This window comes from Lampris incognitus, chromosome 21 (assembly GCF_029633865.1).
Source record: "Lampris incognitus isolate fLamInc1 chromosome 21, fLamInc1.hap2, whole genome shotgun sequence".
NCBI classification, from domain to species: Eukaryota; Metazoa; Chordata; class Actinopteri; order Lampriformes; family Lampridae; genus Lampris; species Lampris incognitus.
In genome coordinates this window covers 852,501-864,521 of record NC_079231.1, presented here as the reverse complement: position 1 = coordinate 864,521, position 12,021 = coordinate 852,501, and the positions used below count along the sequence as shown (strand labels likewise).

At 46.6% G+C, this 12,021-nt stretch overlaps 1 protein-coding gene across 1 annotated transcript in view; it reads left to right on the top strand.

The window, feature by feature from the left end:
• The window catches only part of kalrnb (kalirin RhoGEF kinase b), a gene marked incomplete at its 5' end in the record, with an annotated part of 412,121 nt that overhangs the window by 108,143 nt on the left and 291,957 nt on the right, over positions 1-12,021 (top strand). The window contains one exon of the mRNA XM_056301536.1: positions 11,393-11,559. Within this exon, the coding sequence (XP_056157511.1) occupies positions 11,393-11,559 (167 nt within the window). The remainder of the gene's footprint in view (positions 1-11,392; positions 11,560-12,021) is intronic.

Below are 12,021 nucleotides of genomic sequence, written 5' to 3'. Positions count from 1 at the left end.
ACTGACAGCACAGCAACATGAGGGACTACTGACGGCACAGCAACATGAGTGACTACTGACAGCACAGCAACATGAGTGACTACTGACGGCACAGCAGCATGAGTGACTACTGACGGCACAGCAACATGAGTGACTACTGACGGCACAGCAACATGAGGGACTACTGACAGCACAGCAACATGAGTGACTACTGACGGCACAGCAGCATGAGTGACTACTGACAGCACAGCAACATGAGTGACTACTGACAGCACAGCAACATGAGTGACTACTGACAGCACAGCAGCATGAGTGACTACTGACAGCACAGCAACATGAGTGATTACTGACAGCACAGCAACATGAGTGACTACTGACAGCACAGCAACATGAGTGATTACTGACAGCACAGCAACATGAGTGACTACTGACAGCACAGCAACATGAGTGACTACTGACAGCACAGCAACATGAGTGACTACTGACAGCACAGCAACATGAGTGACTACTGACAGCACAGCAGCACGAGTGACTACTGACAGCACAGCAACACGAGTGACTACTGACAGCACAGCAGCATGAGTGACTACTGACAGCACAGCAACATGAGTGACTACTGACAGCACAGCAACATGAGTGACTACTGACAGCACAGCAGCATGAGTGACTACTGACAGCACAGCAACATGAGTGACTACTGACAGCACAGCAGCATGAGTGACTACTGACAGCACAGCAACATGAGTGACTACTGACGGCACAGCAACATGAGTGACTACTGACAGCACAGCAGCATGAGTGACTACTGACAGCACAGCAGCATGAGTGACTACTGACAGCACAGCAACATGAGTGACTACTGACAGCACAGCAACATGAGTGACTACTGACAGCACAGCAACATGAGTGACTACTGACAGCACAGCAACATGAGTGACTACTGACAGCACAGCAACATGAGTGACTACTGACAGCACAGCAACATGAGTGACTACTGACAGCACAGCAACATGAGTGACTACTGACAGCACAGCAACATGAGTGATTACTGACAGCACAGCAACATGAGTGACTACTGACAGCACAGCAGCACGAGTGACTACTGACAGCACAGCAGCATGAGTGACTACTGACAGCACAGCAGCATGAGTGACTACTGACAGCACAGCAACATGAGTGACTACTGACAGCACAGCAACATGAGTGACTACTGACGGCACAGCAGCATGAGTGACTACTGACGGCACAGCAACATGAGTGACTACTGACGGCACAGCAGCATGAGTGACTACTGACGGCACAGCAGCATGAGTGACTACTGACGGCACAGCAGCATGAGTGACTACTGACAGCACAGCAACATGAGTGACTACTGACAGCACAGCAACATGAGTGATTACTGACAGCACAGCAACATGAGTGACTACTGACAGCACAGCAGCATGAGTGACTACTGACAGCACAGCAACATGAGTGACTACTGACAGCACAGCAACATGAGTGACTACTGACAGCACAGCAACATGAGTGACTACTGACAGCACAGCAACATGAGTGACTACTGACAGCACAGCAACATGAGTGACTACTGACAGCACAGCAACATGAGTGACTACTGACAGCACAGCAACATGAGTGACTACTGACAGCACAGCAACATGAGTGATTACTGACAGCACAGCAACATGAGTGACTACTGACAGCACAGCAGCACGAGTGACTACTGACAGCACAGCAGCATGAGTGACTACTGACAGCACAGCAGCATGAGTGACTACTGACAGCACAGCAACATGAGTGACTACTGACAGCACAGCAACATGAGTGACTACTGACAGCACAGCAGCATGAGTGACTACTGACGGCACAGCAACATGAGTGACTACTGACGGCACAGCAGCATGAGTGACTACTGACGGCACAGCAGCATGAGTGACTACTGACGGCACAGCAGCATGAGTGACTACTGACGGCACAGCAGCATGAGTGACTACTGACAGCACAGCAGCATGAGTGACTACTGACAGCACAGCAACATGAGTGACTACTGACAGCACAGCAACATGAGTGACTACTGACAGCACAGCAACATGAGTGACTACTGACAGCACAGCAACATGAGTGACTACTGACAGCACAGCAACATGAGTGACTACTGACAGCACAGCAGCATGAGTGACTACTGACAGCACAGCAACATGAGTGACTACTGACAGCACAGCAGCATGAGTGACTACTGACAGCACAGCAGCATGAGTGACTACTGACAGCACAGCAACATGAGTGACTACTGACAGCACAGCAGCATGAGTGACTACTGACAGCACAGCAACATGAGTGACTACTGACAGCACAGCAGCATGAGTGACTACTGACAGCACAGCAACATGAGTGACTACTGACAGCACAGCAACATGAGTGATTACTGACAGCACAGCAACATGAGTGATTACTGACAGCACAGCAACATGAGTGACTACTGACAGCACAGCAACATGAGTGACTACTGACAGCACAGCAACATGAGTGATTACTGACAGCACAGCAACATGAGTGACTACTGACAGCACAGCAACATGAGTGACTACTGACAGCACAGCAACATGAGTGATTACTGACAGCACAGCAGCATGAGTGACTACTGACAGCACAGCAACATGAGTGACTACTGACAGCACAGCAACATGAGTGACTACTGACAGCACAGCAACATGAGTGACTACTGACAGCACAGCAACATGAGTGATTACTGACAGCACAGCAGCATGAGTGACTACTGACAGCACAGCAACATGAGTGACTACTGACAGCACAGCAACATGAGTGACTACTGACAGCACAGCAACATGAGTGACTACTGACAGCACAGCAACATGAGTGACTACTGACAGCACAGCAACATGAGTGACTACTGACAGCACAGCAACATGAGTGACTACTGACAGCACAGCAACATGAGTGATTACTGACAGCACAGCAACATGAGTGATTACTGACAGCACAGCAGCATGAGTGACTACTGACAGCACAGCAACATGAGTGACTACTGACGGCACAGCAACATGAGTGACTACTGACGGCACAGCAGCATGAGTGACTACTGACAGCACAGTAGCCAGTCTACACTCCCACTGGCCAGCTGCAGTACACGGTGCAGTGTCCATGTTGTATGCATGAGTTTTACCCAGCTGAATGGTAGATGATACTCAGGACATGTGACGTGTAGTGTGTAGCAGGATGCTGTGTTGTGTGTAGCAGGATGTTGTGCTGTGTGACAGGCTGAATGGTGGAGAATACTCAGGACACGTGACGCGTTGTGTGTAGCACGATGCTGTGTTGTGTGACAGGATGGATGTTCGTCAGGCTAATGCCTCAGAACTTTCTTTGGTAGGGTAGAAGATGTATTACACCAGCTGGAACCTGGAGGGAAGACTGTGTACCAGCGGTGCACCAGCTGCACTGTGTTTTAGCTGTGTACTCGCAATACTGCATACCAGCTTTGTATGAGCCATACTGTGTACCAGCTGTGTACCAGCTGTGTTCTAGCTGTACTATGTACCAGCAGTTTAGCCCAACCCATTGGAGACATAACACACCTTCTGTCTGGGGGACTACTAGTACTAAACTAAAATTTAACAACAATGAAATGTGACTTTATTCGTGCATTGCTACAGTGACACAAAGTGAAATGTCATAATTACTGCTTTTGCTGTTCTGTAATAACATTCTTTTATCAGAACCAGAACCATTTTTACTGGCCATGCAGGTTTGCACACACACATGGAATCTACTACTATTACTTTCGGCTGCTCCCGTTAGGGGGCGCCACAGCGGATCATCCGTTTCCATCTCTTCCTGTCTTCTGCTTCTTCCTCTGTCACACCAGCCACCTGCATGTCCTCCCTCACCACATCCATAAACCTCCTCTTTGGCCTTCCTCTTCTCCTCTTCCCTGGCAGCTCCATATTCAGCATCCTTCTCCCAATATACCCAGCATCTCTCCTCCACACATGTCCACACCATCTCAATCTTGCCTCTCTTGCTTTGTCTCCAAACCGTCCAACCTGAGCTGTCCCTCTAATATACTCGTTCCTAATCCTGTCCTTCTTCATCACTCCCAATGAAAATCTTATCATCTTCAACTCTGCCACCTCCAGCTCCACCTCCTGTCTTTTCATCAGTGCCACTGTCTCCAAACCATACAACATAGCTGGTCTCACCACCATCTTGTAAACCTTCCCTTTAACTCTTGCTGGTACCCTTCTGTCACACATCACTCCTGACACTCTTCTCCACCCACTCCACCCTGCCTGCACTCTCTTCTTCACCTCTCTCTTGCACTCCCCATTACTTTGGACAGTTGACCCCAAGTATTTAAACTCATATGCCTTCATCACCTCCACTCCTTGCGTCCTCACCATTCCACTGTCCTCCCTCTCATTCACACATAGGTATTCTGTCTTGCTCCTACTGACTTTCATTCCTCTTCTCTCCAGTGCATACCTCCACCTCTCCAGGCTCTCCTCCACCTGCACCCTACTCTCACTACACATCACAATGTCATCCACGAACATCATCATCCATGGAGACTCCTGCCTGATCTCGTCCGTCAACCTGTCCATCACCATTGCAAACAAGAAAGGGCTCAGAGCCGATCCTTGATGTAATCCCACCTCCACCTTGAACCCATCTGTCATTCCAACCGCACACCTCACCACTGTCACACTGCCCTCATACATATCCTGCACCACTCCTACATACTTCTCTGCAACTCCCGACTCCCTCATACAATACCACACCTCCTCTCTCGGCACCCTGTCGTATGCTTTCTCTAAATCTACAAAGACACAATGCAACTCCTTCTGGCCTCCTCTATACTTCTCCATCAACATTCTCAAAGCAAACATCACATCTGTGGTGCTCTTTCATGGCATGAAACCATACTGCTGCTCGCTGATCATCACCTCTCCTCCTCTTAACCTAGCTTCTATTACTCTTTCCCATATCTTCATGCTGTGGCTGATCAACTTTATACCTCTGTAGTTGCTGCAGTTCTGCACATCGCCCTTGTTCTTGAAAATCGGGACCAGTATGCTTCTTCTCCACTCCTCAGGCATCCTCTCACTTTCTAAGATTGTGTTAAACAATCTAGTTAAAAACCCCACTGCCATCTCTCCTAAACACCTCCATGCCTCCACAGGTATGTCATCAGGACCAACTGCCTTTCCACTCTTCATCCTCTTCATAGCTGCCCTCACTTCCTCCTTGCTAATCCACTGAACTTCCTGATTCACGATCCCCACATCATCCAACCTTCTCTCTCTCTCATTTTCTTCATTCATCAGCCCCTCAAAGTATTCCTTCCACCTTCTTAGCACACTCTCCTCGCTTGTCAGCACATTTCCATCTCTATCCTTGATCACCCTAACTTGCTGCACATCCTTTGCAGCTCGGTCCCTCTGTCCAGCCAATCGGTACAAGTCCTTTTCTCCTTCCTTAGTGTCTATCCTGTCTACAACTCACCATACGCCTTTTCCTTTTCCTTTGCCACCTCTCTCTTCGCTTTACGCTGCGTCTCCTTGTACTCCTGTCTACTTTCTTCATCTCTGACTATCCCACTTCTTCTTTGCCAACCTCTTCCTCTGTATACTTTGCTGTACTTCCTCATTCCACCACCAAGTCTCCTTGTCTTCCTTCCTCTGTCCTGATGATACACCAAGTACCTTCCTAGCTGTCTCCCTCACTATTTCTGCAGTGGTTTTCCAGCCATCCAGCAACTCTTCACTACCACCCAGTGCCTGTCTTACCTCCTCCCTGAACTCCACACAACAGTCTTCCTTCTTCAACTTCCACCATTTGATCTTCGGCTCTGCCTTCACTCTCTTCCTCTTCTTGGTCTCCAAAGTCATCCTACAGACCACCATCCGATGCTGCCTAGCTACGTTCTCCCCTGTCACCACCTTGCAGTCTCCAATCCCTTTTAGATGGTGCCTCCTACATAAGATATAGTCCACCTGTGTGCACCCTCCTCCACTCTTGTACATCACCCTGTGCTCCTCCCTCTTCTTGAAATATGTATTCACCACAGCCATTTCCATCCTTTTCACAAAATCCACCACCATCTGTGCTTCCACATTTCTCTCCTTGACACCATACCTACCCATCACCTCCTCATCACCTCTGTTCCCTTCACCAACATGTCAATTGAAGTCTGCTCCAATCACCACTCTCTCCTCCTTGGGTACCCTCTCCACCACGTCATCCAACTCACTCCAGAATTCTTCTTTCTCGTCCATCTCATGCCTGACTTGCGGGGCATATGTGCTGATAACATTCAGCAATACACCTTCAATTTCCAGCTTCATACTCATCACTCTGTCTGACACTCTCTTCACCTCCACCATGCTCTTGACATACTCTTCCTTCAGAATTACCCCTACCCCATTTCTCCTCCCATTCACACCATGGTAGAAGAGTTTGAACCCACCTCCGATACTGCTGGCCTTACTCCCCTTCCACCTGGTCTCTTGCACACACAGTATACCTACCTTTCTTCTTTCCATCATATCAGTCAGCTCTCTCCCTCTACCAGTCATAGTGCCAACATTCAAAGTTCTGACTCTCACCTCCACATGCCTACCCTTCCTCCTCTCTAGCTGCCTCTGGACATGCCTTCCCCCTCTCCTTCTCCTTCGCCCAACAGTAGCATAGTTTCCACCGGCACCCTGCTGGTCATACTGGTGGTGGTCGTTGGTATCCCGGGCCTCGACCGATCCGGTTTGGAAATCTTATTTATGATCCTCATATTTGATTTAGCAAAGATTTTACGCCGGATGCCCTTCCTGATGCAACCCTCTCCATTTGTCCGGGCTTGGGAACGGCACTAAGAATGCACTGGCTTGTGCATCCTCAGTGGCTGGGTTGCACACACATGGAATGTGACTGTGGTTTGGTGGCCCTCTCAGTGTACTTAACATAGAATAACAACACTACAACACAACAACCTTCACACATATACACAAGGACTGACTCATACAGGTGACATAAGAGGTGATAAAGTGCAGTGGTGCAGAGAATATATCAGAGTTGCTGATATACTTGTTAGCAGCTTACTGACATACATGTCTGAGCTAGATGGACACGACAGAGTACCAGTATACATACAATGTACAGTACAGTATGTACAACATGTACAGTACAGTATGTATATCATGTACAGTACAGTATATACATCATGTACAGCACTGTATATACATCATGTCAGTACAGTATATACAACATGTGCAGTACAGTATGTACAATAAGTACAGTACAGTACAGTACATACATCATCTACAGTACAGTATATACAACATGTACAGCACAGTATATACATCATGTACAGTACAGTATATGCAACATTTGCAGTACAGTATATACAACATGTACAGTACAGTACAGTCTATACATCATGTACAGTACAGGATATACAACATGTACAGTACAGTATATACAACATGTACAGTACAGTATACAATATGTACAGGACAGTATATACATCCTGTACAGTACAGTATATACAACTTGTACTGCACAGTATATACAACATGTACAGTACAGTATATACAGCATGTACAGCACAGTATATACATCGTGTACAGTACAGTTATGGCTGCACCAGAGGGTCAGTTGATCAACCTCCCATCTATATGCAGACTCATCACCGCGCCAGATAGGCCAGTGATGGTTCTGCCGTCCACAGACTTCAGGAGTTTAAGAGACGGGTCACCTGAGGTGCAGTCATTTGTGTAGAGGGAGAAGAGTAGAGGGGTAGAGCACACATCCCTGAGGACAGCAGCGCTGATTGTGCGAGTGCTGGGTGTGATTTACCCCAGCCTCACCAGCTGCCTCCTGTCTGTCAGGAAGTTTTTAATCCACTGGCAGATGGGGGCTGGCACAGTGAGCCAGGTGAGTTTGGAGTAGAGGATATCTGGGATGATGGTCGAGGTGTTGGAAAATGTAGTGCAATCCCATGTTGACTGCATCCGCCACTGACCTGTTTGCTCAGTAGGCAAACTGCAGGGGGCCTGTGATTTCCTACAGGTGGGCCAACACCAGCCTCTTGAAGGATTTCATGACCACAGAGTTTAGGGCAATGGGCCTGTAGTCATTTAATCCTGTTTTACGGGGTTTCTTGGGGACAGGCATGATAGTGGAGCTCTTGAAGCAGGAGGGGACTTCACACAGCTCCAGTGATCTGTTGAAGATCAGTATGAAAATGGGGGCCAGCTGGTCAGCACAGACTTTTAAGACAGGAGGGTGACATGCCATCTGGGCCCAGTGCCTTCCTGGTCTTCTGTCTCTGGAAGAGCTGACACATGTCCTCAACACAGATCCTGAGTATTGGTGGGGGTTTGGTGGGGAGGGGAGAGGGGCTGGCAGGGAGTGCAGTTGCTTGTGTATTGTGGCTGGAGAGGGTGAGGGGTGTGAAAGTTTGCTTTTTCAAACCTGCAGTAAAATTCATTTAGGCTGTCAGTCAGTTGATGGTTCCCTGCAATGTGGTGGGATGGTCTCCTGTCGCTGGTAATGTCTACAGGAGACATCACACCATATCTAAGATGAAACGGGTATTGCATTGCACATTTTGTTTAAAGACTTGTGTTTGCTGGCCAATTAAAAGGCAATACAAAAGGCAAGAATGTTTGGATCGGCCACCAAACAGGACAGGGACAGGTCCACGGTGGTGTAGCGGTCTAAGCATCGGCTTTGTGTCGATGCAGTTGCCCACTGGGGACCGGGGTTCGCGCCTTCGGTCTTGTCAGATCCGACTATGGCCGGACTCGGTGAAGCGGCAATAATTGGCAGCGCTGTCTTGGGGAGGGGGGGCGGAGTCGGCTTGTGTTCGTCACATGAATGCGTCTCTGTGTGTGTCGGAAAAAGCAGTGGTTCGGCCTGGAGTCGCCTCGTCACGAAAGTGGCGGGGCGACTCCTTCCAGACTGCCGGCCGGAGAGATGCAGTTGGCGAACGCATATGCAGTACAAGGGTGGGTGTTTGAATTAAAATAGGGATCGATTGGCCGCTGAATTGGGAGAAATCAGAAATAAATTAAAAAATTTTTTTTAAAAAAACAGGACAGGGACAGACTACAACAGAGAGTTAGGTCTTCAGAGAAAATCATTGGTGCTAACCTGCCCTCCATTCAGGACTTATACAACTCCAGACTCGAATCAGGCAGGCAACATCGCTGCAGACCCATCACACCCTGGTCTGGTCACAACCTGTTCCAACTCCTCCCCTCTGGTAGGCGCTACAGAGCACTGTACCCCAAAACAACCAGATATAAAAACAGTTTCTTTCTGTCATTCAAATGAACGCTTAACACTATCAATAAATCCAACTATGTTGTATATACTGTACTGCACATGTTGTATATACTGTACTTTACATGTTGTACATACTATACTGTACATGGTGTATATACTGTACTGTACATGGTGTATATACTGTACTGCACATGTTGTACATACTATACTGTACATGTTGTATATACTGTACTGTACATGGTGTGTATACTGTACTGCACATGTTGTATATACTGTACTGTACATGTTTTCACTGTACTGCATATGTTGTACATTCTGTACTGCACATGTTGTACATACTGTACTGCACATGTTGTATATAATGTACTGTACATGTTGTACATACTATACTGTACATGTTGTATATACTGTACTGTACATGGTGTATATACTGTACTGCACATGTTGTACATACTATACTGTACATGTTGTATATACTGTACTGTACATGGTGTGTATACTGTACTGCACATGTTGTATATACTGTACTGTACATGATGTATATACTGTACTGCACATGTTCTATATACTGTACTGTACATCTTGTACATACTATACTGTACATGATGTATATACTGTACTTTACATGTTGTACATACTGTACTGTACATGTTGTATATACTGTACTGCACATGTTGTACACACTGTACTGTACATGTTTTCACTGTACTGCATATGTTGTACATTCTGTACTGCACATGTTGTACATACTGTACTGCACATGTTGTATATAATGTACTGTACATGTATATACTGCACATGTATATACTGTACTGTACATGCTGTACATTCTGTATATACTGTACTGTACATGTTGTATATCATGTACTGTACATGTTGTAATACTGTACTCTACATGATGTATATACTGTACTGTACATGTATGTACTGTACATGTTGTATATACTGTACTGTATATGCTCTGTATATTCTACTGTGCATGTATGTACTGTACATGTTGTATATACTTTACTGTAGATATTGTATATACTGTACATGCTGTATATAATGTGCTGTACATTTATGTACTGTACATGTTGTACATGTTGTACATACTGTACTGTACATGCTGAATATACTGTACTGTACATGTATGTTCTGTACGCGTTGTAGATACTGTACTATACATATTGTATACACTGTACTGTACATGTTGTACATACTGTGCTGTACATTGTATGTATACTGGTACTCTGTCATGTCCATCTAGCTCAGGCATGTGTACTATGTCAGTAAGCTGCTAACATGTATTTCAGCATCTCTGATATATTCTCTGCACCACTGCACCTCATCACCTCTTATGTCACCTGTATGAGTCAGTCCTTGTGTGTACTATGTGTGAAGGTTGTTGTGTTGTAGTGTTGCTATTCTATGTTAAGTACACTGAGGGGGCCACCAAACCAGAGTCACATTCCATGTGTGTGCAAACCTGCACGGCCAGTGAACATGGTACTGGTTCTGATACCATATGTGTGCGAACCTGCACGGCCAGTGAACATGGTACTGGTTCTGATACCATATGTATGCAAACCTGCACGGCTAGTGAACATGGTACTGGTTCTGATACCATGTGTGTGCGAACCTGCACGGCCAGTGAACATGGTTCTGGTTCTGATACCATGTGTGTGCGAACCTGCACGGCCAGTGAACATGGTACTGGTTCTGATACCATGTGTGTGCGAACCTGCACGGCCAGTGAACATGGTACTGGTTCTGATACCATGTGTGTGCGAACCTGCACGGCCAGTGAACATGGTTCTGGTTCTGATACCATGCCATATGTGTTTGTTTATTATAATAATTGCTGCTGCTACATCTTCAACTACTTCTACTTCTATTATAAATACTACTGCTACTACTGCTATTATTACAACTACTGCTGACTGATAACTGGTACTGCTACTATGACTATTATAATAACTTAATAGTCATACATGTCGTACTACTGTTACTACTGCTACTATTATGACAATGACTGTTACAACTACTATGACTATACCACTACTACTACATTATCATATGTAATACTGCTACTCTTACTGAGTGTATGTGTGAATATTTGTGTGTTCAGGCATGGAGCTGACAGCAGAGGGGGAGGCAGAGCTTTCCTCTCTGGTAGATGACCTGCAGCGCCTCCTGCAGGACAAACAGAAGGAACTGCAGCAGATGGCTGATCACACACACACACACCTGGAACAAAGCCTCCAACTCAAACACCTGCAAACACAAGTCAAACAGGTAATACACACCCACACCCACACACACACACACACACACACACACACACACACACACACACACACACACACACACACACCTGGAACAAAGCCTCCAACGCAAACACAAGTCAAACAGGTAATACACACCCACACCCACCCACACACACACCCACCCACACACACCCACACACACACACACACACACACACACACCTGGAACAAAGCCTCCAACGCAAACACAAGTCAAACAGGTAATACACACACACACACACACACACACACACACACACACACACACACACACCTGGAACAAAGCCTCTGACTCAAACACCTGCAAACACAAGTCAAACAAGTAACACACACACACACACACACACACACACACACACACACACACACACACACACACACACACACACACACACACACCTGGAACAAAGCCTCCGACTCAAACACCTGCAAACACAAGTCAAACAAGTAA